Source organism: Thermobia domestica, chromosome 1 (genome assembly GCF_964235325.1).
Source record: "Thermobia domestica chromosome 1, izTheDome1.hap1.1, whole genome shotgun sequence".
NCBI classification, from domain to species: Eukaryota; Metazoa; Arthropoda; class Insecta; order Zygentoma; family Lepismatidae; genus Thermobia; species Thermobia domestica.
Genome location: NC_137454.1, coordinates 146417734 through 146444585, shown reverse-complemented (window position 1 = coordinate 146444585; position 26852 = coordinate 146417734). Strand labels below are relative to the sequence as shown.

Genomic DNA, 26852 nt, shown 5'->3' with positions numbered 1-26852 from the left:
TTCCACAAGTTCAATAAGGGTTAAAATATCGAATGGAAAAATTCCTGCCATCTCTAAAAATCTAAGCGAAACTAGAAAGATACGAATGCAATAATACACAACCTTTTCATTCAGTCACTGTAGCTAAACTGCAGAACTCTATCAGGGGGATGATCCTGGTACAAAGGGGAGAGGGAAAACTTGGATACATAGCTTTGGTCTTTGTTTTCAATTGCCATTCTACAAATTATTTTTAAAAAGGGGGGATTTGGGATAGTTTTGGAAATGAGAGACAAAATCTGCAACAAGTGAAGCATGAAGTCACATCTCTATTGTTGAGATCACAATCAAGAAAATGCCAAATGAGTAACTTGTCCTTGGAGCTTTGGAAAGAGTGTTTGATTGTGCTGGTTTCGTTTCAAAATAATAATAATTCTACTTTGACTTGTCAACAAATATTCTATTCAATCATTGCTTATTGAGTGGAACCGGGAAAAGTGATCTGCACACAATTCTGATGAAAATAAAAGAAAGTAATAATAATCAAGATTTTTTCCATATGCTTATGTTCACAGTGTATCAAACTTTGAAAATGACGCTTAAATTAATTTCCAGAATGTATTAAAATTTAAAAGCATTAATAGATTAAAAAATATACCATCAACGAGTGTGTGTGTGTGTGAGAGAGAGAGAGAGAGAGAAAGAACAAAAATAAAAAAAGGAGTGGAAAATAATCAGGAAATTGGTTATCTAAATTTCCTATATTCTATTTGGTAATAGCTATTTAGAGGGAAACCAGTACTCTTCAGACTTCCCACATTTTATATTTATTTAATAAAGGGAATTAGCTACTCCAAAACAGACTGTAAAAAAAATAATAAGCTGTTCCGAAGTTGTTTATAGGACAAGATAATAATAATAATATTATACAATTGTAATAGAAAAATGGAAACAACAAAATTCCAAAGACAAGAAACGAAACAAAAATACACAGCGCCTTGTCACTCACTCTCTTCATCTAACCCGCTGGCCGGCCGACATTATCGGTGGCGTGTGCATCCAATCATAAGAAAACATTGCCCCCGACAAAATCGGTGTCGGCGATACCGCCGACAGTATCGGGGGCTTGGCCGACAGCATCTGCGTGTCGGAGGATCGGCCGATAATATCGGTGGCGTGTGCAAGCTACGATTTGAATACATTGAAGTCGATTTCACCGCCGACATTATCGGTGGTTCCACCGATATTATCGTTGTCGTGTGCAAACGCACTAAGAGTGTATAGTAATACAATACGCTTCTTTACAAATAATTGTGGAGTTCGGGCAGTAAAGATGAACCCAATAAAAGCCTATTTTGAGAAATATTAATTCTAAATTTTCTTCATAAGAGCGAACTGAACAGAACGTTTTTCTATCAGTTAATTATTACTATTGTGATATGGAAAAGAAGGGCGAACCTTTTACAGTTTTCCTACGTGCAAGTACAGTTGCTGCAAGGATAAATAAAATATTGACATGATTGTGAGTTCACTCTTACTACCCGAAACGCCTCAGTTGTACTCCAGAAATTAAATGAAGGAATGTGATATAACAACTTATGGGGATTCAAACAAACGAGTAAGGAAAACCAGTGGACTTCGCAGTTTAACAAAATTGTACATACTTGGCTCTAACAAATTAAAGAGAATTTCAGAATTTTTAAATGTCACGTAGAAGAGAAGGTAGTAGTGATCCGATTAATACATTATAAATGTCCAATGTGGTCAGTTGGGAAAGATTCGTAGGCAAAGCTAGTCGTTGTGTTCGCGATAATTTCCAAAATTACTCAATCGATCTGGATATTCCTTCACCAATGCAAAGTTGGTTATAGCTACCTGCTATCACACTTGAACTTAATGGAACTACTCAATCAATGGAATAAAAGTGGAATGATAAGATGTGAAGAAAAAAGAGATAGAAAGCGGGGAGATAATAATTACACGTAAAATTTTATTGTTATTATACATGCTGCTTTTAAGCTGTTGAAAGTCAAAGCACGAAATTTAGTACATAGGAATTTGTTGATACACAGAATACAAATATATCATCAACTGGTTCGGATTCAATACGGAGGATGTGGGAGGTAATTTTTTTGAACCATTGTGTGTATAAGCATAAAATTAAGTATGTGTGGGCTTTTCAGGTCATAGTAGTCTAACGTCACATTCACTTAAACGAATTTTTTAAAAATTTACTCTGAAGAGACGGGAAAATAGGGGATAGATCAATATAGCGGGCGCAAAAGGGAACGCCATTCTTCCGAACCATTGAACACAAATGCGCGAAATTTTATATAGGAAAGCTTTTTGATACACAAAATACGAATATCACGTTCACTGTCATGACTTTTCCCAAAGAGGAGGAAAAGAAGGAATTTAACGATTGTGTGTTTCTTTCAAACCTATGACTAAAGGTGCGATATGTGCGTAGGAGCTTTTCTCATCAGAGAATACGAATCGGTCGTTCATTTGCGCGAGTTCAGTATGGAAGGCGTAGAAGAAAGGCGCAATGTATCTATGGTAACACATGGGACATGGGCTTAGTTTCTAGAGAACTGTTGAACAGTTTGGGATTGATTTACGGGAGGAGATTTCGTCAGACTATTAGATTTTCTAAATCATTAAACTTATTTAAATGTTTTCGTAAGTAGATGTTGAATTTTGCATGTAGGATTTTTTTTTCTTTTTTTCAGTTAATTTCTTTCAGGTTTACTTTTAAGTCTGTTACTTCTATTATGACCTTTATGGTACTATTATCTCTGGTTACTATGTTAGGATGCTCGGTTTCGTCGCACTTATTCTATTCAGATTTGTATTCAGTGTTTTGTGCAGTACATCATTGCTGATCTGACTGCAGTCCTCTAACTCTGCTATTCAATTTAACTGCGCTATTCTTATATCAGTAAACGCTAATTTTTCCATTATTTTCAATCCAATATTCCAATTTTTTTCATTATTTTAAAATTCTGTTTTTGACTTCCCTGTTTATACTTCCTCCTCCAGCTATGATTTATCGTAAAAAGCTTAAATGATCGACTCTTTTTTAATGTTCTCTCAATCTAGAATCAGACCAAATGCATTGTTTTCTTCGGTATTTCAGTACATGTTTTCTTTCTTTCAATCCTCTCTCCCCTTTTGATTTCTAAGTTTCTCTTCCAGTTTTTCTTCGGCTTTCGTTCTCTCGGCACACAGTTCAATATTATATGCATAGAGCACACAACGTAGCACTTCTTCGGTTTCTCTTTGTGTTAATTACATTCAGCATTAATTAAAATAGCTTCAAAACTGAACCTTGTTTGTGTTGTTGATATTTGATACTGACGCGCTGCTCTGAACGTTTGCTGTGGCATTCATGTGTTAATAGTTTGTATTTGTCCTGAGCATTCTTTTCTTGATAGCCTTTACCATAGTCTTGCCTTGAAACTTCATGAATGTCAGGTATACGAACATTATCCATAATGCTCTCACAAGGGAACCTTCCGAAAATGATAGTTGCAGTGAAAGATGTGACCTATGCCAATTGAAAGAGCTGTAACAGAGATGTTCATTCCCAAAAAATTAGCTGCCCATAGCAATAGGTTCAAGAAATGTAAGGGGTGGAATTTCGGGAAACAGCAAGGTTGGACAAGGGGTGAAAAGTGCAAATTCCGCAAAAAAGTAGGGGGCACGGCAAAATACAATGCTGACAAGTGATGTATAGAAAGAGACTTGCCACAATGGGGAACAAATGAAGGCCACCAGTGGGGTTAACAGTGTTGCCAACTGCAATGAAAAGTACATGTTTTGCTAAGAGCACTATATGAAGTGAGTGCAATATTCAGTGTCAATCTGTCATGTAGAACATAAGATATGACGTGTATAATCAGTGGTACAATCTAACAAAAGAGAATAGAAATAAACAGAAGTACGAAGAATACGGAAGAGACGGAGTTGGTCATAATGCGCCACATTTGATCACGAGCTGTGCATATTAGAATGAACAAAACAAGAAAGCACCAACTATGCAGGAAACTGACGTACCTAGAGTCGAAAAGAAAAACGAGTTCCAAAGTTGGCAGCACTGACCATGAAAATCCAGACAATTCTAATATAGTTAGGCCACTCGCTTCACAAAAAGAAAATTCTGGCAACAGGCATTAGCCTTCGCATCATTTGTACATGCTCGTCCACATTGTACGTGCATTTGTTCGATGAGACAATTGTCCAAACAGAAGATACATTTGCAGTGAGCATGGGGATCCTGGGGGCACTTGCTTCTCACAGACTTTTATCACCCCCTGACATTGGTACATTCCTGCACAACTGGATCCGTCACATTTTTGTTCGTTTCGCAAATCTTTCAGATCACAAAGTTTGGTGGGACACCCTGTATATTCCCACATACGACGCAACCATGACATAATGTTCACTACTTCTATTATCGGTTGTTGGCTCAACCCAACCATTTCATGTTCCCCGACTTGACATTGCCTCAATCACTCTAGCATTTATGCATTCCGAGTGATGCCTGTTGCCGGAATTTTCCTTTTGTGAAGCGAGTGGCCTAACTATATTAGACTTGTCTGGATGTTCATGGCCAGTGTTGCCAACTTTAAACTCGTTTTTCTTTTCGACTCTACATTCGTCGGTTTCCTGCATAGTCGGTGCTTCTTGTTTTGTTCATTCTAATATGCACAGCTCGTGATCAAATGTGGCGCATTATGTCCAACTGTCTTTTCCGTATTTTTCGTACTTCTGTTTTTTTAAATTTTCTTTTGTTAGATTGTACCACTGATTATACACGCCAGATCTTATGTTCTACATGACAGGTTGACACTGAATATTGCACTCACTTCATATAGTGCTCTTTGCAAAACATGTACTTTTCGTTGTAGTTGGTAACACTGTTAACCCCACTGGTGGCCTTCATTTGTTCCCTATTGTGGAAAGCCTCTTTTTATACATCACTTGTCACCATTGTATTTTGCCGTGCACCCACTTTTTTGCGGAATTTGCACTTTTCCCCCTTGTTCAACCTCGCTGTTTCCCGAACTTCCACCCCTTATATTTCTTGAACCTATTGCTATGGGCAGCTAATTTTTTGGGAATGAAGATCTCTGTTACAGCTCTTTCAATTGGCATAGGTCTCATCTTTCACTGCAACTATCATTTTCGGAAGGTTCCCTTGTCAGGTTTCTCTTAATTTGCTTCAATCCGGAAATGCAATCCGTTGTTTTCGAGTTTTCTTAAATACCAAATAGAATCGCTGAACGTAAATTATAATTGCTTTATTCGCTAGTAAGGATTTTGACCATATAATAATTGACAGTGTTTGTATAATAATTGACAGTGACAGTGTTTACAGTCTTCGATTTGTAAGAAATGCCTGAAGTGTGTATCCTTTGGTTAACCTAGTATGAATAAAATAATCCCGAAGCGATAATAGAAAATGTATTATTAGAAAATACATAGTGAACTTTTTCGCTAAATTGCTTCATCAGGCAATAGGGAAAGAAGTGGGAGAACCTATGTAAAGATTGATTTATAATTATGCGATAGTTCTCACTATTTTATGAAGTATGCATGTTAGATAATAAGAAGTGCGATTGAAGTTATCAAATGACACTTACAAACGGTTGTTTCATATTTTATTTTCCAGTGCCTGAAGTGGAGACACCAACAGATAAGGATGTTGAAGGGTTGAAAAGAGAAGCAGAGAAAGACGAGGAACTGGACAGGAAGAAATTCAAACGAGATGAGTCACGGAATGAAAGTTCTGCTGGTGACGGTGACAAGCCTGTAAGTTATCTATCCATTGTAATTCTACAGAAGATTAGTATGATATGTGTATAAATCCCCTCCAGAAATAAGAGTTGCCCAACAACAGCCATTATGTGAATACGACGTACAGTTTTAACTAGATACAATTGTATGTTAACTTGACTGATTTGTGTCTCTTGGTTACAGGAGTGGGACTAACAGACTGATTGGATTCAATCAATGGATTTAATTAATGTGCTAAGCTCCTAAAAGTAACATGTATGAGTCCGGATTTAATTATACTAATTACTTTTTAAAAAAGAAAAGAAAGAGGAAAAATGAATGATTAATTAAAAGTAGATTAAAAGAGTTAAAATTACGAAGACTTGCGGCAAAGAACAAAAGGAAATGTTCAGTTCATTTTGTTCTTTATTATAGGTTTTCATTAGTATGATTTTCTTCATCTACTTTAAAATAGTACAGTAAATAATGGCGGGAACAAAATATACTACAGAACTTCATTCTTAATAATTTATTAAAAATATGCACATACGTAAGCGAAAGCGTTTCTCAAATCAAACTAAGCCAGTCAGACACATCGAACTGTAATAAGTTTGTATTATGGATTTCTTTTTAATTTGTTTTTTCAAGATCATTAGTTCGTTTGTAAGTTTGATAGAAGATACACACGACTAAGGATTTTCAATAATCTTAAAAAGGAGTAAGACATATTATTATTATTATTATTATTATTATTATTATTATTATTATTATTATTATTATTATTCAAGTGTAATAAGAAACATGAAGATGAACAAAGAAACGACACGTGAAAAAGAAATACTCATATAAAATACGCAATCGTCATTATCCAATAAAGAGGACGAGTTTTTCTGAAATATAGCAGATAATTATTTACCAGTATCTCTTATCAGGGAACATCAATATGAGTTCTCCATACATTCATTTAAAAACTGGTACGCGCCTTTGGCGTGGAAGGCCCGGGTTCGATTCCCGGCGGGAGCTCATGTGGTTCGGATTCCACGTTAATCAGTAGGTCCACGTCTCATATAGCCTCGCTGCTGAAAAGGGACGTTAAACTCAAAATCAACTCAACTCAACTCATTTAAAAACTGAATCAATGTTCGTCGAGTTGTTTGGCGACACTAAATTGCATCAAGAACGTCATGTGAGGTAAAGCGCTTACTTAAACCACACAAGTCATAAAATAGTGATACTTCATTGCTTAGAAAGAGAGAAATACCATGTATCCACAAAAACACACTTCAATTTTGGTTATAAAATGAAAACCTTGGAGATTTTTTGTTTTTTGTTTGTTTGTTTGTTTGGGGGGAGGGGACATAAAGTTTCATGTGATGTATGGTCATTATACTCGCTCTGCGCACTGATGTTTTGGGGTTCTGGAGAATGGTTTCCCTCACACGATCAACAACTTGCAGCGGGACTGTTGGTTGGCCAGAGTGCTCTTTCCACTTGTCACAGATGCACCCTTCGACGAAATCCTTGTACCACTTCAAAATTGACTTGTTCGAAGGTGGTTCCACATCATATTTGTGCCTGAACGCACGTTGAACAGACACAATACTCTTCGTTATGTGGAATTCCAACCCACAAGAGCGCCATCTTGAATTTACTGCCCTTTAGCGGTAAAATGGGTAAATGTTACAACCTGTAGGGAAGAAACAAAAATATTTTGAGTTACTGCACCTTCTGACACCTTACTTACAAACATATTGCAAAAAGTTTTCATTGTACAATCAGTTCAAATCAGGAAGTGTTTTTGTGGCCGCACTAACATACATATATACATATACAGGATGGTAAGAAACTATTTGAACGAACTTCGGGAGTTGATTCCTGACACCGAAACCAGCAAAAAAGTCCTTTGGAACTTTGGTCAGTGAGGGATAGTTTCGGCGATATAAGGTGCCGAAAGCGTGGTAAAATGAACATCAGAGGGCTGTAATTCTAAAACAACGTTACGTAGAGAGTGTGGTTTAGAACATGGCACTCGAAGTCATACCTCCTCGATTCAAAAATGTATGTTTCAAACCTCCGCAACATGTGTGCGAGGTATTTCCCAAAGGAACTTAGGGATTCCCTATAACGTGGCAAGTAATCCCTATGTTCCTTTGGGAAATCCCTCGCATACATGTTGCGGAGGTTTGAAACGTACATTTTTTAATCGAGCAGGTGTGACTTCGAATGTACTGTTTATAACGTTTATTCCATAGGACAGTAATCCAAATAGAGCAAACATTACATTAGATAGTCGTAGATGGGATGTTTGCTTGAGCGTTGACGATGAAACGAGTTGTTATAAGTAATAGCTCCTTTCAACGCCAACTACACATAAGCAAAGATTCTAAATACAACCTTAAAAAAAAAAAACCAAAGATTCAGCATCATATTTTTCGAAAGATAATAAACACCACAAACAATAAGTAAGAATTATTTCCAGTACCATGCACTTAAACTGATTACCACGAGGCTTGAGGGCATGACATGAAATTCGCAATCAATACGCACAAATGGACTTAAAATTTTAATAATTGATTAATCATACTTACATCCCTGTCGTTAGGTATTGGGTATTACATTGAATTTTTATATCGATGTTTTATATACGATAAACTAAAACTTGATACAATTATAGATTACTTTATCGAAAGATTATTGTGCAGCAGGGTTTCTTGACCTGTCCTCTAGTTCTTGTCTTCCCGCCTTATAGTGCTGCCTACCGCCAAATCTCTTTAGTTCTCGCTGTTTGCGTGAGTTTCTCGTGTTGGGTGACTTAAGAGCGGACAGAGCTGTGATTGTCTGGAGAAGCGCTGGCCAAGGTCAAGCCAGCCGTCTGCATCTTCTGAGCGAGAAAACACACACATAGAAACGTCGTCTGCTTGAGCCGCATACAGCCAAAATAAGGCATCAGCTTGTTGCCCTTAATTGCGAAAGACTGATCTATAATACTTGCGTGTTGTTAATTATTTTTGTGATAATGGCACATCTCTTTGCCTAAATTTCCTCTATAATTCACCCATAGCGTTTAAAAAGTTCAATTCGAAAGATTTTTTTTTCTTTCATTAGGGTTTACATGTCCATATGCATATAGTTAATATTTCATTTTAGCGTGTGTAGTTTGATGGCAAAGTTGAGTGAGTCAATGTAATGGTCATATAGAGTGATGCCTTGTATTCGCCACGGTTTTAATTCTGAAGTAATAAATGTGAATTATGGCAATACATATGGAAGGATATAATTGCTCTGTAAACTAACACGTCTAATGGGACAACTTGAATATTAGTCATTGTCATGAAGTACAATATTGTTATAGAAGAAGAATTATGATTTACTTGTGTGACATTCTCATCATCAGATTTTCTACAGGTATATTAAAATACGATCAGTCTTTAATGTTATAGAGGTGCTGCGCATGCTACAATAATGAGAGAAAAATGTTTTAAAGAGGAAAATATTTATTTTTTCTTTCTTTCAATGTAAACAACGAAGTTGGAATATTTGATCCTTTATTTAATCGTGAATTATCATGAAAATTACATTAAAATTCAGTCATGAACTCAAACAATTATAAGTTGAATCTGTACAAATATAATTTGCAATAATTTAACTCTCTTCTGTGGTTTGAAAAGTAAATATCTTCTCTTTGTTCAAGTCGTATCGATGTTATCCATATCAACCAGAATGGTAAATAGTTTTGTATTTCACCATCTGGAATTAATAAAGAAAAAATTGAACATGTCATTTAAGTCTCGTGTGATAATTGAAACATGCTATGGCATAATCTACTATATAATAGTATAAGAGTACTTCAACCTAGAATAAATATAAATTTCACAGTTGGTTACTACTTTAGTAAGAACTTGGATCAAAATCGAAATTTATTTATTCTAAAATCAGAATGGATTGGCGTTTGTTTGGGTTGTTAGCTAATCTAGCTAATCATTTGCAGTAGCTGTGGCCAAAACAAGTTTTCTATGGAAATGGGACTAAGTATGGAATTTAAATAATAGCACCAAACAAGTGCGTTTACAAATTCTGAAAACAAACGTGTTTTATAATTGGCTTGACTTATTTTCTTTTATGGCGGGAAAAGAACGTTTTTACAGTATGTATTTATAAATTAACTGTACTGTCTCATGTGTGTTAATATATTTGCTGTTAGTACATTATCCCTGACTGCGAAACACGAATACCTACTATATTTAAAATTATATATAATTACAGCCTGCAAGGAGATCATCATCTGAACCAGGCGAGCGACGTGCCTCTCGAGACAAGGGTCCTGCACCACCGCCACCAGTCTCTGTGCCATATGATCAATCATCTTCGTCGAGTAAGGAAGACAAATCCCAGAAGAGTTGTAGCTCCGATGACAGTGAAAGTGCAAATGTATCGCGTATGAAAGGTGGTTCAATGGTGTTGGTGTCTGAAGCGAAATTGAAAAGCGAAACCAAACAGGAACCCAAGAGACCTGATGTGAAAAGAACTGAAGATTCAGATGTTACAGTTTCTGGCAAGGACCAGGCTAGTGGTGATAAAAGTGCTCAACAGTCTCAACCTCATGGGGCTATGTCTCCTGAGGTCAAAGTGTCATGTGATTCTTCTCCAGTGCACTCCCGATTAGGAAGCGACACTGACAAAGCAGAACATAATGTAGTGAGTGGTAATAAGCCACAAAGTGTTGTGGAACCAACTCTTACTGTGATAGACAAATGTGATTCTGAACCTCGTTCAGGCAATACAGAAGAGCTAGATGGCAGTAGTCGTTTAGAAGTGGTCCATAGCGCCCTTCATGATGCTTTGCATGATGTCGTTAGACTATCAGGTAACGTATCAAGTAGATATTGTATAAGCTATGAAAGTCAGTTTTGATTAACGTAACGATATTAAATGATTTCAGAAGTTTGAGTGTGTAAATGAAGTTTGAAATTCAACAGACGTAAGTTTGATAGTTTACTAAAGTGTTCGCAATATATTCTGTATAATTTATTATTATTTATTATTGTCTAGTTTTGTACAGTAAGATTTATTCACGAAATATTATTTTAAAATATTAAATAAGTGAAATAAGTACTACATTTAACTAAACGATATGATTAATCCTCCATAGCTTTGTGTTTATCTAAGCAAAATCATTTCAAAACCTGTTACTGCATTCATCCTCGGTTGTTGCAAGTACGACAATCGATTAATTCATTAATCTCAAAAATTTACTTGCCCATAACTAACTAGAAATAAATCACAAATTATTATATGTTGACTGTTCATCTGTGCCGGAAAAATATCACAAAAACTAAATAAAACACAGAACTTGTAAGTTTATCAGCTTCGAAATAATCACTTCACAGAATATAACTCATGTAAAATATACTACTTTATAGCCTACTTGCAAAATACCTGTTCTTCACACAGAAAGAAAGTGAATGGAAAATATTTGAAGCGAATATATACAAACTACTTCTGGTTTTCAAGATACTTTTTGATGCAAGTTGATTTTTTCCACTGGAGATTTGTAAACTCTCCCACAATTATTTCTAAACAACTCAGAACGTCCAGACCGGAGTCGAATCGCTTTCTCACACCCTAAACTGATGGATTCATCCTATTCATGTAAATCGTTTGGCAAAATTTTTAATCTATCCCCCATCAGTTCGAAAACCCTTTTTTCGTTCTTGCTTCAGAGGCACTGCCCATAAATGAATTTCGCCAAAATTGAGACAAAGATACGATCGATCGATCTGAAACCGAACCTGTTTGGTGGAAAATGTTACTCAAAATTCTTGTCCCCGGAATGAATTTTTCAGTAGTCCCAACGTAAATGTCTTTTCTTGGTTTTGAAACACAGCCAAATCGACTTCTCGTATGAAATATTGATACTTTGTGTGATACAATGTAGAGTATACTAATTTCGTGGCTGTATGCGTAACGTTTCAAAAGAAATTAAAGGAATGGTAACAATGACAGAAACTTCTAATTCCACTACAGGTCCTTATAGGATTCGAAGTGGAAATATATGGTGTCAAATATCAAATCAGATAAAAATTATTTTTGTCATCGGAAAGATAAACAATACATGTGCGAAACTGGGAAAACTGAAAAAAGGAGCTTTGGATATCAATAGAATGTCCAATAAGAGAATATTATATTGATTTTTCTAAGGTGTTTGGACAACCCTGCAGAAAATCATGGCTGGTCTTTTTCGATATAAATTATGGGTAACATAAACAGTGTGTTTCTAACGCGCGTTTGTTAAATTCTTCGAACGATGCTAATTATACGTGAAAACGTTTCTGAATACGATTAAAGGATCCTGCTTTTTGGATCATTCCAAACACCTAAGGATGTAATTCATTCATACAAGGTGTCTGAGAAAAGTAATGAGACTGGCAACACTGCGGGCGATCTGACAACGTTGTGTTTGCCGGCCTGTGGTAGACCGGTTTGTTTATCCTTTCCACTTCCACAGTCCGAGTTACAACTCCGTACAGCTAACACGTTATTTTTGACAGCGCCATCAGTGAAGTTATGTTTTTGTTGTGTGTTACAGAAATGGAGCATCGGAATTTAGAGCAGCATTGTGCAATAAAGTTTTGTGTTAAACTTGGTGAAGTCGCGAGTGTGACTTTTGAAAAGTTGAAACAGGCCTATGAGGAACATTGCTTATCAAGAGCACAAGTTTTCCGCTGGCACAAATCATTTTTGTAAGGCTGAGAACACGTTGAAGATGAACCTCGCTCAGGGAGACCTTCAACTTCAAAAACTGACGAAAACGTTGAACGTGTAAGGGCTCTTGTGAGATCAGACTGTCGTTTAACAATAAAGATGATGAGTGAACAGTTAAATTTAAACACTATCACCGTACATCAAATTTTGACAGACGATTTGAACATGCGAAAGATTTGTGCCAAAATGGTGTCGAAAAGCCTCACAACTGAACAAAAGGACAATCGAAAAAACGTGTGCGTTGATCTTCTTGAGAGGATTGCCAATGACCAAGAATGCTTCAATTGTGTGATCACAGGTGATGAATCTGGATATTTGAGTACGATCCTGAAACAAAGCGGCAAAGCGAAGAGTGGCACACTCCGTCATCTCCTCGACCGAAGAAATGTCGAATGAGCAAATCAAAGATCAAGACTTTTTTTGACAGTAAGGGTATCGTGCACAAAAAATTTGTTCCACCAGGAGAAACTGTCAACTAAGTGTTTTATAAAAGTGTCCTTGAAAGGCTCAGGAAAATAGTGATTCGTGTGAGACCAGACATTGCAGACAAGTGGATGCTTCATGATGACAATGTCCCGTGTCTCACGGCCATTTCCGTCAGTGAATTTTTGAACTCAAAACGCATTACTGTTGTTCCTCAACCCCCCTATTCACCTGATTTGAGTCCTTGTGACATTCCTCTTCCCGAAATTGAAACATGTCATTTTGGAACTCTGGAGAACATTCAAAAGACTGACCAACCAGTTACAATCCATACCAGTTGAAGACTTCCAGCGCTGCTACCAAGAGTGGGAACAATGACTCCGCCGGTGTATAGCTGCCCAAGGGAACTACTTTGAAGGGGGATAACATTGTTGTTTGAAAAACATAAAAACTTTAGTTAGTACAAAATCAGTCTCATTACTTTTCTAACACACCTCGTATACAGAAGGTTGGTCCGTCTATATGTATCTGATTTTGACGTCTCATCTACCTTAATAAAAACCACGGGACCACCATCAGTTGCCTTTGATGTAAGTACCATGTGTCTTGAGGAGAGCCCTGCATTTCTAACTTTCATTGCAGAAGGCTTCGTTGAAATACAGGAACGGGAATGGTAGGCCACTCCTACTATCAGGCTTTCCAGAGGCCACGGATAATAGTGACACGACGAGAGGCAAGTGCTCTTTTCAATAGGCCAAACCCGCAAAAATCCATGGAACTAGCATCAGGTGACTTCACTGGTATGCCCTGGAAGGGAATAGACGGGATGCCGATGTCTACCGCCATTTGTTCCAGAAATCTCTGTAGAACGGGATGTATATGATGAGGCCTTATCCATACACATATGGGCTTGATTTATTGCATTTCCATGCAAACGGTGGCTGATCTTTTGTATAAATTAATGTGAGAATATGTTGCTGATAAAATACAGAGTTGATTTTGCAGGTTTAGACATCTACCGAATCGTTATCTTGCCTTCACAGCAGTATCCCGCTGCAACCAGAAATCCTCCGAAAAACTTGCTTTGCACTGACGGGTGAAGGCAGGATGGAATTTGGCGTCTTGTGGGGTGTACGTTACTGCTCGAATTTTGTCACAGTCTTATAGATAAATCCATTCTTCATCGAATGTGGCAACAAACTTCACCTTTTCCCCGCATAGATGGCGTTCGTAGTGGCACAGATAGATGGCGGGTCTTTCTCTTCCTCCGATGAACCACAATAAGGACATGTCCACGACTTCTAAACACCATCCAGAGCTTTAATTTGCCACGTAGATTGCGGTTCACAGTTGACTGTGCAACGTGCAGTAGTCTTGCCATCACACGTTATTTAGGAAGGTTTTCCTGTAGGGCCAATCTGCGCAACCTCCGAGCTACAGGTCTGCAGTACAGAGTCGCTTTCCACTCCTCTTGCTGAGTGAATGAAGTGCTGGAACCTCGTGGTGTTTATGTCAGTTATGTTCTTGATGTTCGTTGATCCCGATGCACCTCCATTTTCCTGCGCTGTTTTTGAATTTGTGTCACGGAAAAACTTGATGTGGAAAAGTGATACGGCGTAGCCTTCGCAACACCGGTTACCTTGGGTGCCATAATGCACACGCGCGAACTTGGCGTGATACTTAGAAGCCTTTGGCTTTATGCTTCTGTTTGAATCATTCGGATCGGTCGATTGTGTAAGCAGGGGCGAAGATTTCAAATCGGACACACAAAGACGTATCAGTCTTCTGTATGAAGGATGTTAAAATATTTGAAAAACAACATTGAAAGTTGAAAGAATAGGTTTTAATCTTATCTAAGAACAAAAAAACAAGAGTTAAATTTGGGTGAAAGTAACTTCGACAAGAATTTGTAGTGCATTATCACTCGAAAATTTTAGTTTGAAGTTGATACCTACACTTATTAATAATTTACATTACACATAAACTCAGGAGCTTGTTAGTAGAGCTATGAGTCATAATTATAAAATGTGCCTGGGTTATGTTCTGTAAAGTTACGATTTGACAACTGATAAACTACAAGTTTTGTGTTTTCGTTGTACTTAGTCTTTGTAATATTATTTTGGCACCAGTTGAATAGTAGGATTGTTAGTTGGCAAGCATATTATGATTTATTTCATGTCAGTTGTGGACAAATAAATACATGAATTCAGTGAATTAATCGATTTTTGTTCTTGGAGTGACCGAGAAAGAATCCAGCACAGCTCCTGAAATGATTTCCTAGGAATAAACCACTTGACACTGTAATGTTAGTCATATCGTTTAATTTAATAAATAATAATAATAATAATAATAATAATAATAAAAAGTACTGAGCTGTTCTATAAATAGTACACTTTTTTCCTCAAAATTATGTCAAGTAAAAAGCTGGGAGGAATGCAAACCTAATATTTGTAGTCTTGTGGTGCTGAAATTGTGTATAATACAGTATTTAGTATGTTGACTAATCAACAAGCCATAAATGGTTCATTAGCAGTGAAGGTATTTCCGGAATTTGCATTTGTTGTGTTTGCCGAATCGGAATTTGCATTCTCAACTATTACTAGCTTTTATTATGGTAGTAAATCGAATTATTATTATTATTATTAATATAAATGAAATTATGAAACAGGCAAGGAAGAAGCATGTCATGTTATACAGTCACGCGTAGTGGAAAACTCAAATCTTCAAAGGAATAAAAGACTGTTCTCTAAATATAGCCATAGATTAATTAATCGAATCCTTTATCTTTTAAATAATCACTGCTTTGCTTCTTAATTAGGCTGAATAGGAAATATTAACGTGTTTCCTTAGTTGTAGATTGAAAGAAAAGATTAGAGGCATATGACTTTCTTATCTGAAAGACATACCAAATGTGATGAGAAAACTAATACAAATTTTAGATATGCTAGTCATTTTGTTGAAGAATTCTGTGAGTGTGGCGTAGTACTTACATAAATACGTAACTTCAGGATCAACTACTAGAATCGTGTTACAGATAAAGGATACACCTTTCCATTCGATTTGTTGTACATAGACACAACTGCTTTTGTTTGCTTTGGAATGTTTTGTCTTGAATATAGTGTAGTTTGTGTTATAACCAAATGTTGTTTTGATTTATTCTTAATCATTACATTAGTAATAATAAAAAATTATGGTAAGGTGAGTATGATATTTTATACGTTTATGTAATCAACTAAGTGTTGTTTCTTGTAGGCACAACTGTAGTAGACCCTTCAGCCGATGTGAAATTGAACACATCTACCGTTACAATCACATCAAATATAGGTGAAGATACCAGTGCTTCAAGTAGTAGTAATGTGACGCAAGTAACCGTTACAGCTCATCCTATAGAAAGCTCAACACCAATGAAAGCTTTCGGTGGACCGACAATCACTGTAATGTCCCCGGGAGAAAATGTCAGTGAAGTTGTGATAGTTGCCAATGAAACTAACAAAACTCAAATTAACGAGTCCTCCACAGACGATGACTGCTATCCGTCTTTAGACTCTTTAGAAGCGAGTAGCCAGGATCAACCAATCAGCATTATTCGGGATCATGTGAAAGGTCAAAAGTTAGATGAAAGTGAGGTTGTCATAGTTAATTCTAGGTACATTGATCCAGATCGTAGTGACAATAATAGAAGCAGATCGTGTCTAGAATTGACACTAGACGATTCTGTGGATCCAACAGTTGTGAATACACCTAAGAAACAAGATATGAGTCATGTTTCAGTGGTGACAGTCGGTGAAACTGAAGAAGTGAAGGATTCAACATCATTAGTATTGGATGGTAAAGCAGACATTTCTATTAACCATACATCAGATGCCAGAAACGATATAGTGAATAATCTGACAATTGATTCACGAAGTGATATTTCCAATATCTCTAATGTGTCCATTGAAAGAAGTACTAGCAGTAAGAGCGAATCAGGTTGGTATCAAATTTTGTTTTTCCTACGTAGTACTGATTAGTGGGAACTGGATAAAATAGTTTTAAAACGATTCTTACACATACTTAATGGTACAAAAATTAGATTTAGTTTTTTGTGGGTCAGGCTTTAAAGAAATACTTACACATAGGGAGAAACAGCTGAATGCAGCGGTAATGTATACCTTACGTTTGATAAATTATAGAGAGTAATAGTAAAGTTATGTAATCGAATAATACTTAGTTTTTTAAAATGATTGTCGCGGTTTCGTTATTATTGCGTTAAATCTGGGTGACTGACACAGTTATCGGACACACATGTAACTGTAGCATAACTGAATAGGTTTTTATTTATTTCTTTAGATACCTGTTTCTAGGTTGTGCCGCTGGGCGGTGGATTTGCAGTTATGCAGTGTATCTGATATTGTAAGTGAAAAACCTTATTGTGTCTGAATATCACGCAACGAGGTTCGTTACAGTTGTGCAACGACTTTTTCTACGCATTATGGGAAAGATTCTGAGAATTCTGTTAGTTGATGGTATGTACAGTTCAAGGAACGAGGTAGCATTTGCGAGGGCAAAAGCAGGTGGACCTTCAATGTCTGAAGATGTTTTGAAACGAATTCGTGCAATCGACTTACAGAGTCTGAAGAAATCGAATCGTGCTGCTGGATCCAGGGAACTTGAAATTCCACCCATATCGTTATGGTGTATTCTACGGAAACGTCTATCCCTGAAACTAATCTCACTCAGATTCTAACACCCGAAGACCGTCGTACATGGGAAAAGTTTTGCACTGATATGCAAGTGCTCGTGGCCTGAGAATGACAACTTTCCTGAGAACTTGGTTTTTACAGACGAGGCAACATTTCATGAACGTGGAAAAGTAAACACACATAATGTGCATATTTGGGAAACAGGAAATCCACACAAGTTTGTTGAGTTAGTTCAGGACTCTCCTGCAGTGAATGTGTTTTGTGCTGTGTAAGGGAAAAGGTTTGCGGTCTTTATTTTTTATGGACAAAATTGTTTCAGTATTCATTTTTCTTGATATTTTGACCAAGTAGTTATTTCCTCAACTGAATGAAGATATAATCATCATCATCATCATGCAATTGACTGGAGCCTCACTACATTTTCACAGCGAGATGAGATTATTCATGGACAGAAAACTATCATATCGTTGGATTGGGCGCGGAAGTGATGATGATAAAATTGTCATGGCCGCAATGTTCCCCAAATCGCTCTGTCTTTCATTTCTGCATACAATTTATGCACTAAAGGCGCAGATAACCAATGCTATCCATATTGTTACACTTGACATGCTAACCCATGTATGGCAGGAAATGGACTACCGCCTAGAAATATGAAAGATTGCCAGAGAGCCTATTCAATTTGTGGTATTTCAAACCCAATGTTGGTAAGTTTTCAGGCATCTTGTATGTATTTGTATGTATGTATATTCATTATATAAAATACAGTGCTTGTTTTTAATCCCGACAACCAGTTTGAAAAAGCCTGTATATAGAATTGAGCTATAGCGTCTAATATTCAGAAAGCAAAATAACTTACTGTTGTGACTCGAAGACAGTTTATATAACTATTAAACTAATCGTATTGTGTTTCTAATTTTTCACTTTTTAACATTTGAATTTCCTCACTGCAGTCTTTATCATTGGAATTGTATATTGGTAACAGAATACAGCTGTGTAGAAAGTTTCCTATTTCTATTAACTTAAACGCTGAAATGCTTCTAAATATTTACTAAATGCCGTGGTTTTGAAAGGGAGTCCCTCCTCTTTCGTCAGCGACTTTTTCACATTAACAATCACTGGTTTTAATCACATCTCATTGTTGTCAATTATATACTGAAAAGATTTGTGGTACATTGGTACTTAAATTATACACAGGCTTAACTATATCGGTGAAGTCTTTCAATATCTCTGGAGTTTAAGTCAGTATTTATAATCATGCGTCATCACTGTTCTAGGTAAAACATACACAAATATACATATATTTTATGTATTGTATGTTCTTTCTGTTATAGTTACTGGTAAGTAAGTGGTTTGACAGTAGCACAAAATAGCATGAGAAATCCGTACCGCAAGTGAAAAGAAATGTTTGATTCTTTTCAGTTCGATACAAAGAATCCGGGATTAAATGCGGATAGAGATAATAACTCCAGTACGCAGATGCATGCTGTTAAATTAAGAAAATGAACACTTATTTTTTGACTAGCCAGTCTGGAGAATGGCAACAAATTAGAATCCAGAGTTTGATTTAAATAAAGAAAGAAAGAACCAGTCACAGGTTACAAGAATTATTTTGTAGACAGTTTGGTCCAGTCTAATGTATACAAGTCGGTTGTGAATGTGATAAATTTTATATCAAGTCGGATTAATGAACATGATAGAGAAGCAAAATAGCAATATGCAGTGGCATCTTGATTATCTTGGCTTGACATAATACAGAATCAAAAATGTAAAATTTATACACTAAACTGCGTCATTAGTGAAAAGGAATATGTATGAATTGTATTTCGTCAGAACGAAGTCTTGTATTGAACTTAGACAAAAGCAGTTTAAATAAACAATGGGATAACACAATAAACAGCAGGTTATCAGAATAATAAATTTAATTATGTATCTAAATTTTATGTAATAAGAAATATAATCTATAAAATCTATGGTAAGGGTTAAAAAAACAAACCATAGTAGACACTAGTACTACGAAAATTGTACATCTAAATTCCAGAATATGTTATTGCACAAAATCCTGGTTTTCAGCATTTTACCTAACAACACTAATTTCCCAATGCATATACCATGAATCTGTAGTAGTGACAGTAGAAAACGTGTAAATACTTTTCCTTTTCAACTATGCGGTGTCTAATACTCAATTTTAATGAAACAAATCTTCACATTTAACTTGTTAACAACAAAAATTTACAAGAGAAATATGCAATGCCTACATTGGAAGGATGCAAATAATTTGCTCAACATAGCAATCACAATTTATGATTGACATGAAGAAAGAAAACACACACAAACAGAAATATATATATATATAAACCAGGATACAAATGATATTTATAAAGATAACGTCCTTCCAACATACGAATAATATGAATAGAAGTAATTTGGATCAGGATTGGGATATTACGATAAGCAACTTGGTTAACTTCCGCACAAACATTCGGGAGTTTATGGTTCCACTCCAAGTATATGTGGTACTTACTACTCAGTAATGCTGAGAGAATCTAAAACAAATTTGGTGGGCAAGAGCCTATTGTTTAAGGTTCCTGTGAACTCCCCCTTGTCCGAGCACTTCGCCTTTTCGCCACCAGATGCTCACTTTTTCATTTAGCAATCACTGCTGGTACCTCTACTGGGAAGAACTGAAAGATCGTACCGCTCAGTTTGAATGTGTCCAGGATATCCACACTTGAAGTGGGCGGGGAGAGGAATCCAACAGTTTTTTTTTTCGTGCACCTGCAGTCAGTCAGAGCCTATTTATACAAGCCGTGTTGTTCAGCCGCAGGGCAAAACCTCAACCATTGATGAGTAACATAAATATTTTCTTTTTGCAGGTAGGAATAGAGTTTTGTACGAAAAACGGGAATTAGGTTGCAGAGAACGTCATTCACATCGCGTTGACAAATTATCTTTCGTACGTTTATCACATGAAACTCTTTTCTTTTTTTGATTATTACCAGAATATGAGATAAAAAGAACCTAAATGGTTCTTTGTATACAGAAAACAGACAAACAATACTAATATTTTCTTACATATTAGTATTATATGATTTTTTTTTCTGAAGTGTATGATGCATGAAAAATGGACAAAATGAATTTTGACTTTTCTATTTGTCCCTATCCTTCTGAGTAGAGAGAATGATGTGGGGCAACTAAAGAGCCTGCAGGGCCCGCAACATTGAGAGGCCCAGAACAGAAAGAGGCCCATTTCAGTTTCGAAGTTAAACTTTATAATGTTAAGAAGTTAAAAATTATGTGATGTTCCAACTATATCTCATTTTTACCTATGAAGACGGTAACGCCTGAGCGATTATTTAGTAAATTAAATGCCAACAAAACTTTTACTGACCAGCGAAAACATTATGACCACTCGCTACTTTTTGAACGAAATCATCGGGCTGAGATAAGAGCTACAAGGCATAACACAACCGCGCGCCAAACACGACAAGAATCTCACTCGATTAGTCAGTGTGATGCTTGTGCCTTGAATGGGGAAGGACGACGATATATCAGGGTGACTAAGTGGCTGGGAGCTTCATTTCGGAAACAACGCGACTTGTCGAGTTTTCGCGATCTGCCGTGCTTATGTATTTCAAAGATGGGAAAAGAACAGTGAAACCAGCATCGAACCAAACAACAAAAAGTGGGACGACCACACCTCATTAAAAATGTCGGATGTCGTAGACTCTCGAATTTGGTATAGCAGAATAGACGAAAACTATAGAACAATATAATAATAATAATAATAATAATAATAATAATAATAATAATAATGTGCATTTTTTTGCATATGAGCAAGTTGTGACTCACTAGATAGAACATAGAAAGTCAAAACTGTTCTCTGTAAATTTTACATGACTCATGAATGTGGAAAGGGGGGTCCGTTTAACATTTTTGCGGGGAGGCCCATTCGTCCTTACTTACGCTACTGAGAGAATGTAAGGTAAAATAATAACACAAATATATATATATATATATATATATATATATATATATATATATATATATATATATATATATAGATAGATAGATAGATAGATAATCCTGGCGCAACAGTCCCTTGTGATCTGAGCCTGCAGCGGGCTTATGTTAGTAGTAAGCACAACCACACCCAACGTCGCCGGCTGTCTAGATTGAAGTCCGCTATCTTTTAGTTTCCCAACTTTTCTCTCGATATTTGGTCAACACAGAAATGTTTGAGTGCCAGACCGGGAATTAATCCCTGGACGATGCACACCGTATCACTTTCGCTAATCATTTGGTAAAATTCAGGTTAGGGTGGTACTGAATTAATTTTGGAATATGCCATTTCTCATAAGGTAAAGTTCAAAAGTATTGTGACATAATTAAAAAGCTCATTATCAACCACGTATTCTTGCCTCTAATATCTCTAAAAGTTTTCGAGTTATGTGTCAAAAATGGTTGAAACAGTTGAAGTTAGTTTAGTAACTTGAAGAAGATAGTGGACTTATACATACATGATTAGAATTGCTTCAATTTTTATTTTTATTCTTCTATCTCGTAAAGAAATACAAAATCATAATTTCAACCATTTTGGTACATTTTTCATAATTTGAAGCGCGAACAACCGGTTTCTTTCCTTACGTTTTGAACTTGGGATTTATATTCTTCTTGTCACTTATCGTGAAAGTCATATAATAACACGGGTCACAAAGCTAGAATATCTTATGCGACAGAGGTAATGACAATTTTTGTCATTTCATCTCTCAAGATCTGTTAAATTTGACATTTATTGAATGATATCGGTTTTATAATACGAATAAATTTTTCGCAATAAGGTGCGTACAGTGGTCGTAAGAAATGGCAAAAGCTACCACTGACCTTTATAGTTTGACTCATGCTTTTTCGATCATGGTATTCCTCTTAAATTTTGCAAAGGACAGTATCATTTTAATTATCTTAACCTAATTTCCTAAAGCATCTCATTCGTACGCTAAAAGAAAGATTTCTATTTTTTATGTATAGGAATTCAGGGGATGCAAATTTATTCAAAATCCCTTTACAATTAAAGCCGCCTAAACAGATATTCCTTCGAGATTTCTGTATTTTGAAAACAATTCACGATTTCAGTTCTTTGTATTTACTTGTTTCCATGTTTATTTATATCAATACTGTATGATCAGTTCCCAGAATTATTTTAGTTCCCCGGTAAATCCATTTATAACAAGCTCCAAATACTGCTACAATTTTAATGTGGTTTCAGGAGAATCTGCATATCTCATCCTTTTGTTACTCTCTATATATTCATATACTACGTAAACAAACATCAGTGAAAGAAAGAGGCTGAGAGCTAACATGTGCTCCGTGAGGAACGTTGTCATACCTTGCACTGATATATCTAGAGTCTAGTGTTGCCACGAGACGAAACGAGACAAGACGAGACTTCTGGCTGTGTCGTCTCGTCTAGAAAAGATCTGCCCGTCTCGTCTCGTATCGAATGGTTCTGTCTCGTCTCGTGGCAACACCAGAAAGGCTGAGGCCCACAAAAGAGCTGTTAAACCAAGTGGTTAAAAATATAACTTTTAACCTAGTTTGGTTAACAGAGCACAACACAAAACACGACTGCAATCCTCCAGCAACGACTGCTTAGTTTCGACTCAACCCGTAATTACTTCGATAGGAACATTTGTCAATACCGTCAGTACAGACGAAAGGCAAGATTTCCCCATTTATTCTGATATCCTTTTTTCAGAACCCCTGGCGCCACTTCAACAAATAAGGAGGCCTATGTAACTTTCCCATTTAAAAAATGGTTTATCTTCGAATAACAGCATAAAAGGATAAAAAAGATAAATTTTATTGTCAAATCTGAATCTTTTTCGAAACTCAGTGTCGAGAAAGGCTGACACGTTTCTGTCTTGGTTCGGAACGAGAAAGACCATGAAACAATAGTTAGTTACTGATAAAATTGCCACTTCTACGCATACTTGTACTTCTATTAAAGGATTTTTATACGTAGATATCTCCACCAGCCCCCGGAATAAAATCTTCTGAAACACTGATCTCAATGAACGCTTTACATTGTATTTGAATCTGGAGCACTATCACAAAATAATTAAACTTGAATCGATTGAAAAATGGAAGTGAAAGCTGTTTGTAAGAATCATTTTTAAAAAGTGCTTTAGGTATTTCCTGTTCTTTGTAGGGTTTGAAACGTTGAATCATTTGGATCATTTGAAATAATAAAAGATGGTATACATTTCGAAGGCAAATAATTTATTCCGAGTTAATAAATTTTTAAGCAAATTCAGAAACTGTGTTTTTATTTTTCGAGACACGAGACAAGACGTTTTACGAAACGTTCGTATTGTATCGTGTCTCGCTTCAAAGAGTCCTGTCTCGTCTCGTTGCAACACTAAGAGAGTCTTACGCATTATCTTTCCAAGAAAATGAGCTAGAAACTTGAAAAGCACATTCAGTCAATTGTTATCATAGAATATACTATGGGCATAGCCGCTGATGTGTAGAAGATGACACAGGCGGAATTTGTTTTTGGCGAGTTGGAGCCGTGGGGCTCTATTATTTGGATTGGAAACATTGGTTCAAAAATATTTTACATTTAGCATACATACATATACACATATCATACGCACACACACACACATACGTACATGTGTGTTACATATACTTTAATTGGATCTAAGGACAAGGTCCGGTTCGCGCACCCAAAAACCGCCTCTGGGAGGTGGATTGGAAGCGCACCCCTGAAACATAGAATTATGATAATCGTAATCTTCTGAGATAGACTACCCCCCGAGGAATAAGTAAATAAATAAAAATAGTTTATTAATGTTTATCTTCCGTATACGATTAATTGAAAAATTTTAGTGTCTCAACAATGAGAGCCATATACAGGTGATCCTGCGTTCCTGGCGGAACTTCCCTAGTTGCGGACAAAATTTCATACTATAAACTCTTTTCGGCTCTCTCCCTCACGGTAGTTTTTTTTTTATCTATTATCTACTCCCTTGGAGTAACTGTTGCTCTGTATTTTCACGGGCTTGCAACCGTCAGAATGAATATCTTGGCTGCCTTCCCAGCTACCCAATCAGCATGCAATAGATACATGCAATAACAATCAAATCCCACACAAACTACTCTACCCATCAAATATTTTAACATGGAAAGTTCTTTTACGCAACGTATTTCGTTTGTTTAAAATGGAATAGACCTAAATACATCTTTTTTTTTTTTAATGTTCTTCTGGAGATTCGATAGCGAGACCGCTCACATCAAAAAATGAGAGAATTAGTGCTCTGACAATCTGGTAGAAATACAACATGCCATATATAAACATTACTGTGATTACATTGCTATTTATTCAATGATTATTTTGCTTAGAGTTTTCTTACTCTCCAGGGTACTCTTCAAGGATATACAATTACTCTTCACTTATGTCACGAAAAAATATTCAGCTTGCAAATTTATTTCGAGAACTTCTCATTCCCTAATACATGTTTATACTCTCAATTTGTGCGTACAACCGACAAACTTACACAGAATCTCAACAGAGTTCAAATGTGAGGTGTCTGCTGTGAAACAAAGGTCAGTTATATGGGATGGGATTTTAGAGTACAGCTCTAGGAACACTGTGGGCTTTTAGAGTGTAATTCTAGGAACGCTGTAGGGGGCCATCCCGCTCCACCTGAGACAAAAAAAAAAAAAAAAGAATGAAAAGAAATCTGGCGGCACACAACTAATTCACACTGGTTACAAAGCAGGCACAACAAAGTTCTGAATGAAATATGTTTATTTTTTTGCACTATTCCATTTTCCGAACAATAACATTTACCGATGACTTGTTAGCCCCTCCACCACAGCCACCATGAAAACAAATTCAATCGGAATTTGGCCAGCTCGTTTGATCACGAATAATTATCGTTTGATCCCAAGCATAATGACGTATTACACACAATTTGGCTAGGGCTTGTTAGTCCTTGATAATCGGTATGTACCATTCCATAGACATTTCAATCGTAAATAGGTAAGCAAAGTTTCGTTAGTTTCTGGTAGAAAGTATGACAGATAAAGTTGATTGTTTATTTAACAATGGTGGCCTCTAACAATGAAACTAACAACAACTGAAATCGACAAGTACCATTTCATAGATAACTCAGTGGTAATCCGATGGGTGTGCCAAGTTTGGTCAGTTTCTGGTACAAAATATAGCAAAGTTGATTCTTTGATTAACGATGGTGGCCTTCAACAATGAAACTAACAACAATATGTGGAATCAACACGTACTATTTCCTAGATATTTCAATCTTAAATAGGTGTGCAAAGTTTGGTTAGTTTGTGGTAGAAAGTATGTAAGATAAAGTTGATTGTTTATTTAACAAAGAAGAAATCCAATGATTGTTTATTTAACAATGGTGGTCTTCAACAATGAAACAAAAACAATATGTGAAATCGACACATACCATTCCATAGATATTTCAATCTTAAATGGGTATGCAAAGTTTTGCCAGTTTCTGCTAAAAAGTATGGCTGATAAAGATGATTGTTTATTTAATAATGGTTTCCTCTAACAAGAAAACTAACAACAATATGTGAAATCGACACGTACCATTCCATAGACATCTTAATCGCAAATGAGTGTGCCAAGTTTGGTTAGCTTGTGGTAGAAAGTATGGCAGGTAAAGTTGTTTGTTTATTTAACAATTTAGAAATCCATCGATTGTGTATTTAACAATGGTGGTCTTCAGCAACGAAACTAACAACAATACATGAAATCGACACGTAGCATTCCCTAGATATTTAAAACTTAAATTTGTGTGCAAAATTTCGTCAGTTTCTGGTAGAACTTATGACAAAGTTGATTGTTTATTTAACAATGGTAGCCTATAACAATGCAACTAACAACAATTTGGGAAATCGGCAGGTACCATTCCATTGATATCTCAGTTGTAATCCGATGGGTATGCCAAGTTTGGTCAGTTGGTGGTAGAAAGTGTGGCAGATAAAGTTGATTCTTTATATAACAATGGTGGCCTTCAACAATGAAACTAACAACACTATGTGGAATCCACACGTACCATTCCCTAGATATCTCAATCTTAAATGGGTGTGCAAAGTTTCTTCACTTTCTGGTAGAAAGTACGGCAGATAAAGTTGATTCTTTGTTTAACGATGGTGGCCTTCAACAATGAAACTAACCACAATATG

The 26852-nt window shown here is 36.2% G+C and overlaps 1 protein-coding gene across 2 annotated transcripts in view; it reads left to right on the top strand.

Moving 5' to 3' along the window:
- The window catches only part of Slik (Sterile20-like kinase), a 133976-nt gene that overhangs the window by 58964 nt on the left and 48160 nt on the right, over positions 1-26852 (top strand). For both annotated transcript variants that reach the window (XR_014132111.1, XM_081764044.1), the window contains exons 9-11: positions 5657-5796; positions 10024-10624; positions 16198-16914. Coding sequence is in view for 1 of the 2 variants with exons in the window: in XM_081764044.1 (XP_081620170.1) it covers positions 5657-5796; positions 10024-10624; positions 16198-16914 (1458 nt within the window). In the remaining variant the exon portion in view is untranslated. The remainder of the gene's footprint in view (positions 1-5656; positions 5797-10023; positions 10625-16197; positions 16915-26852) is intronic.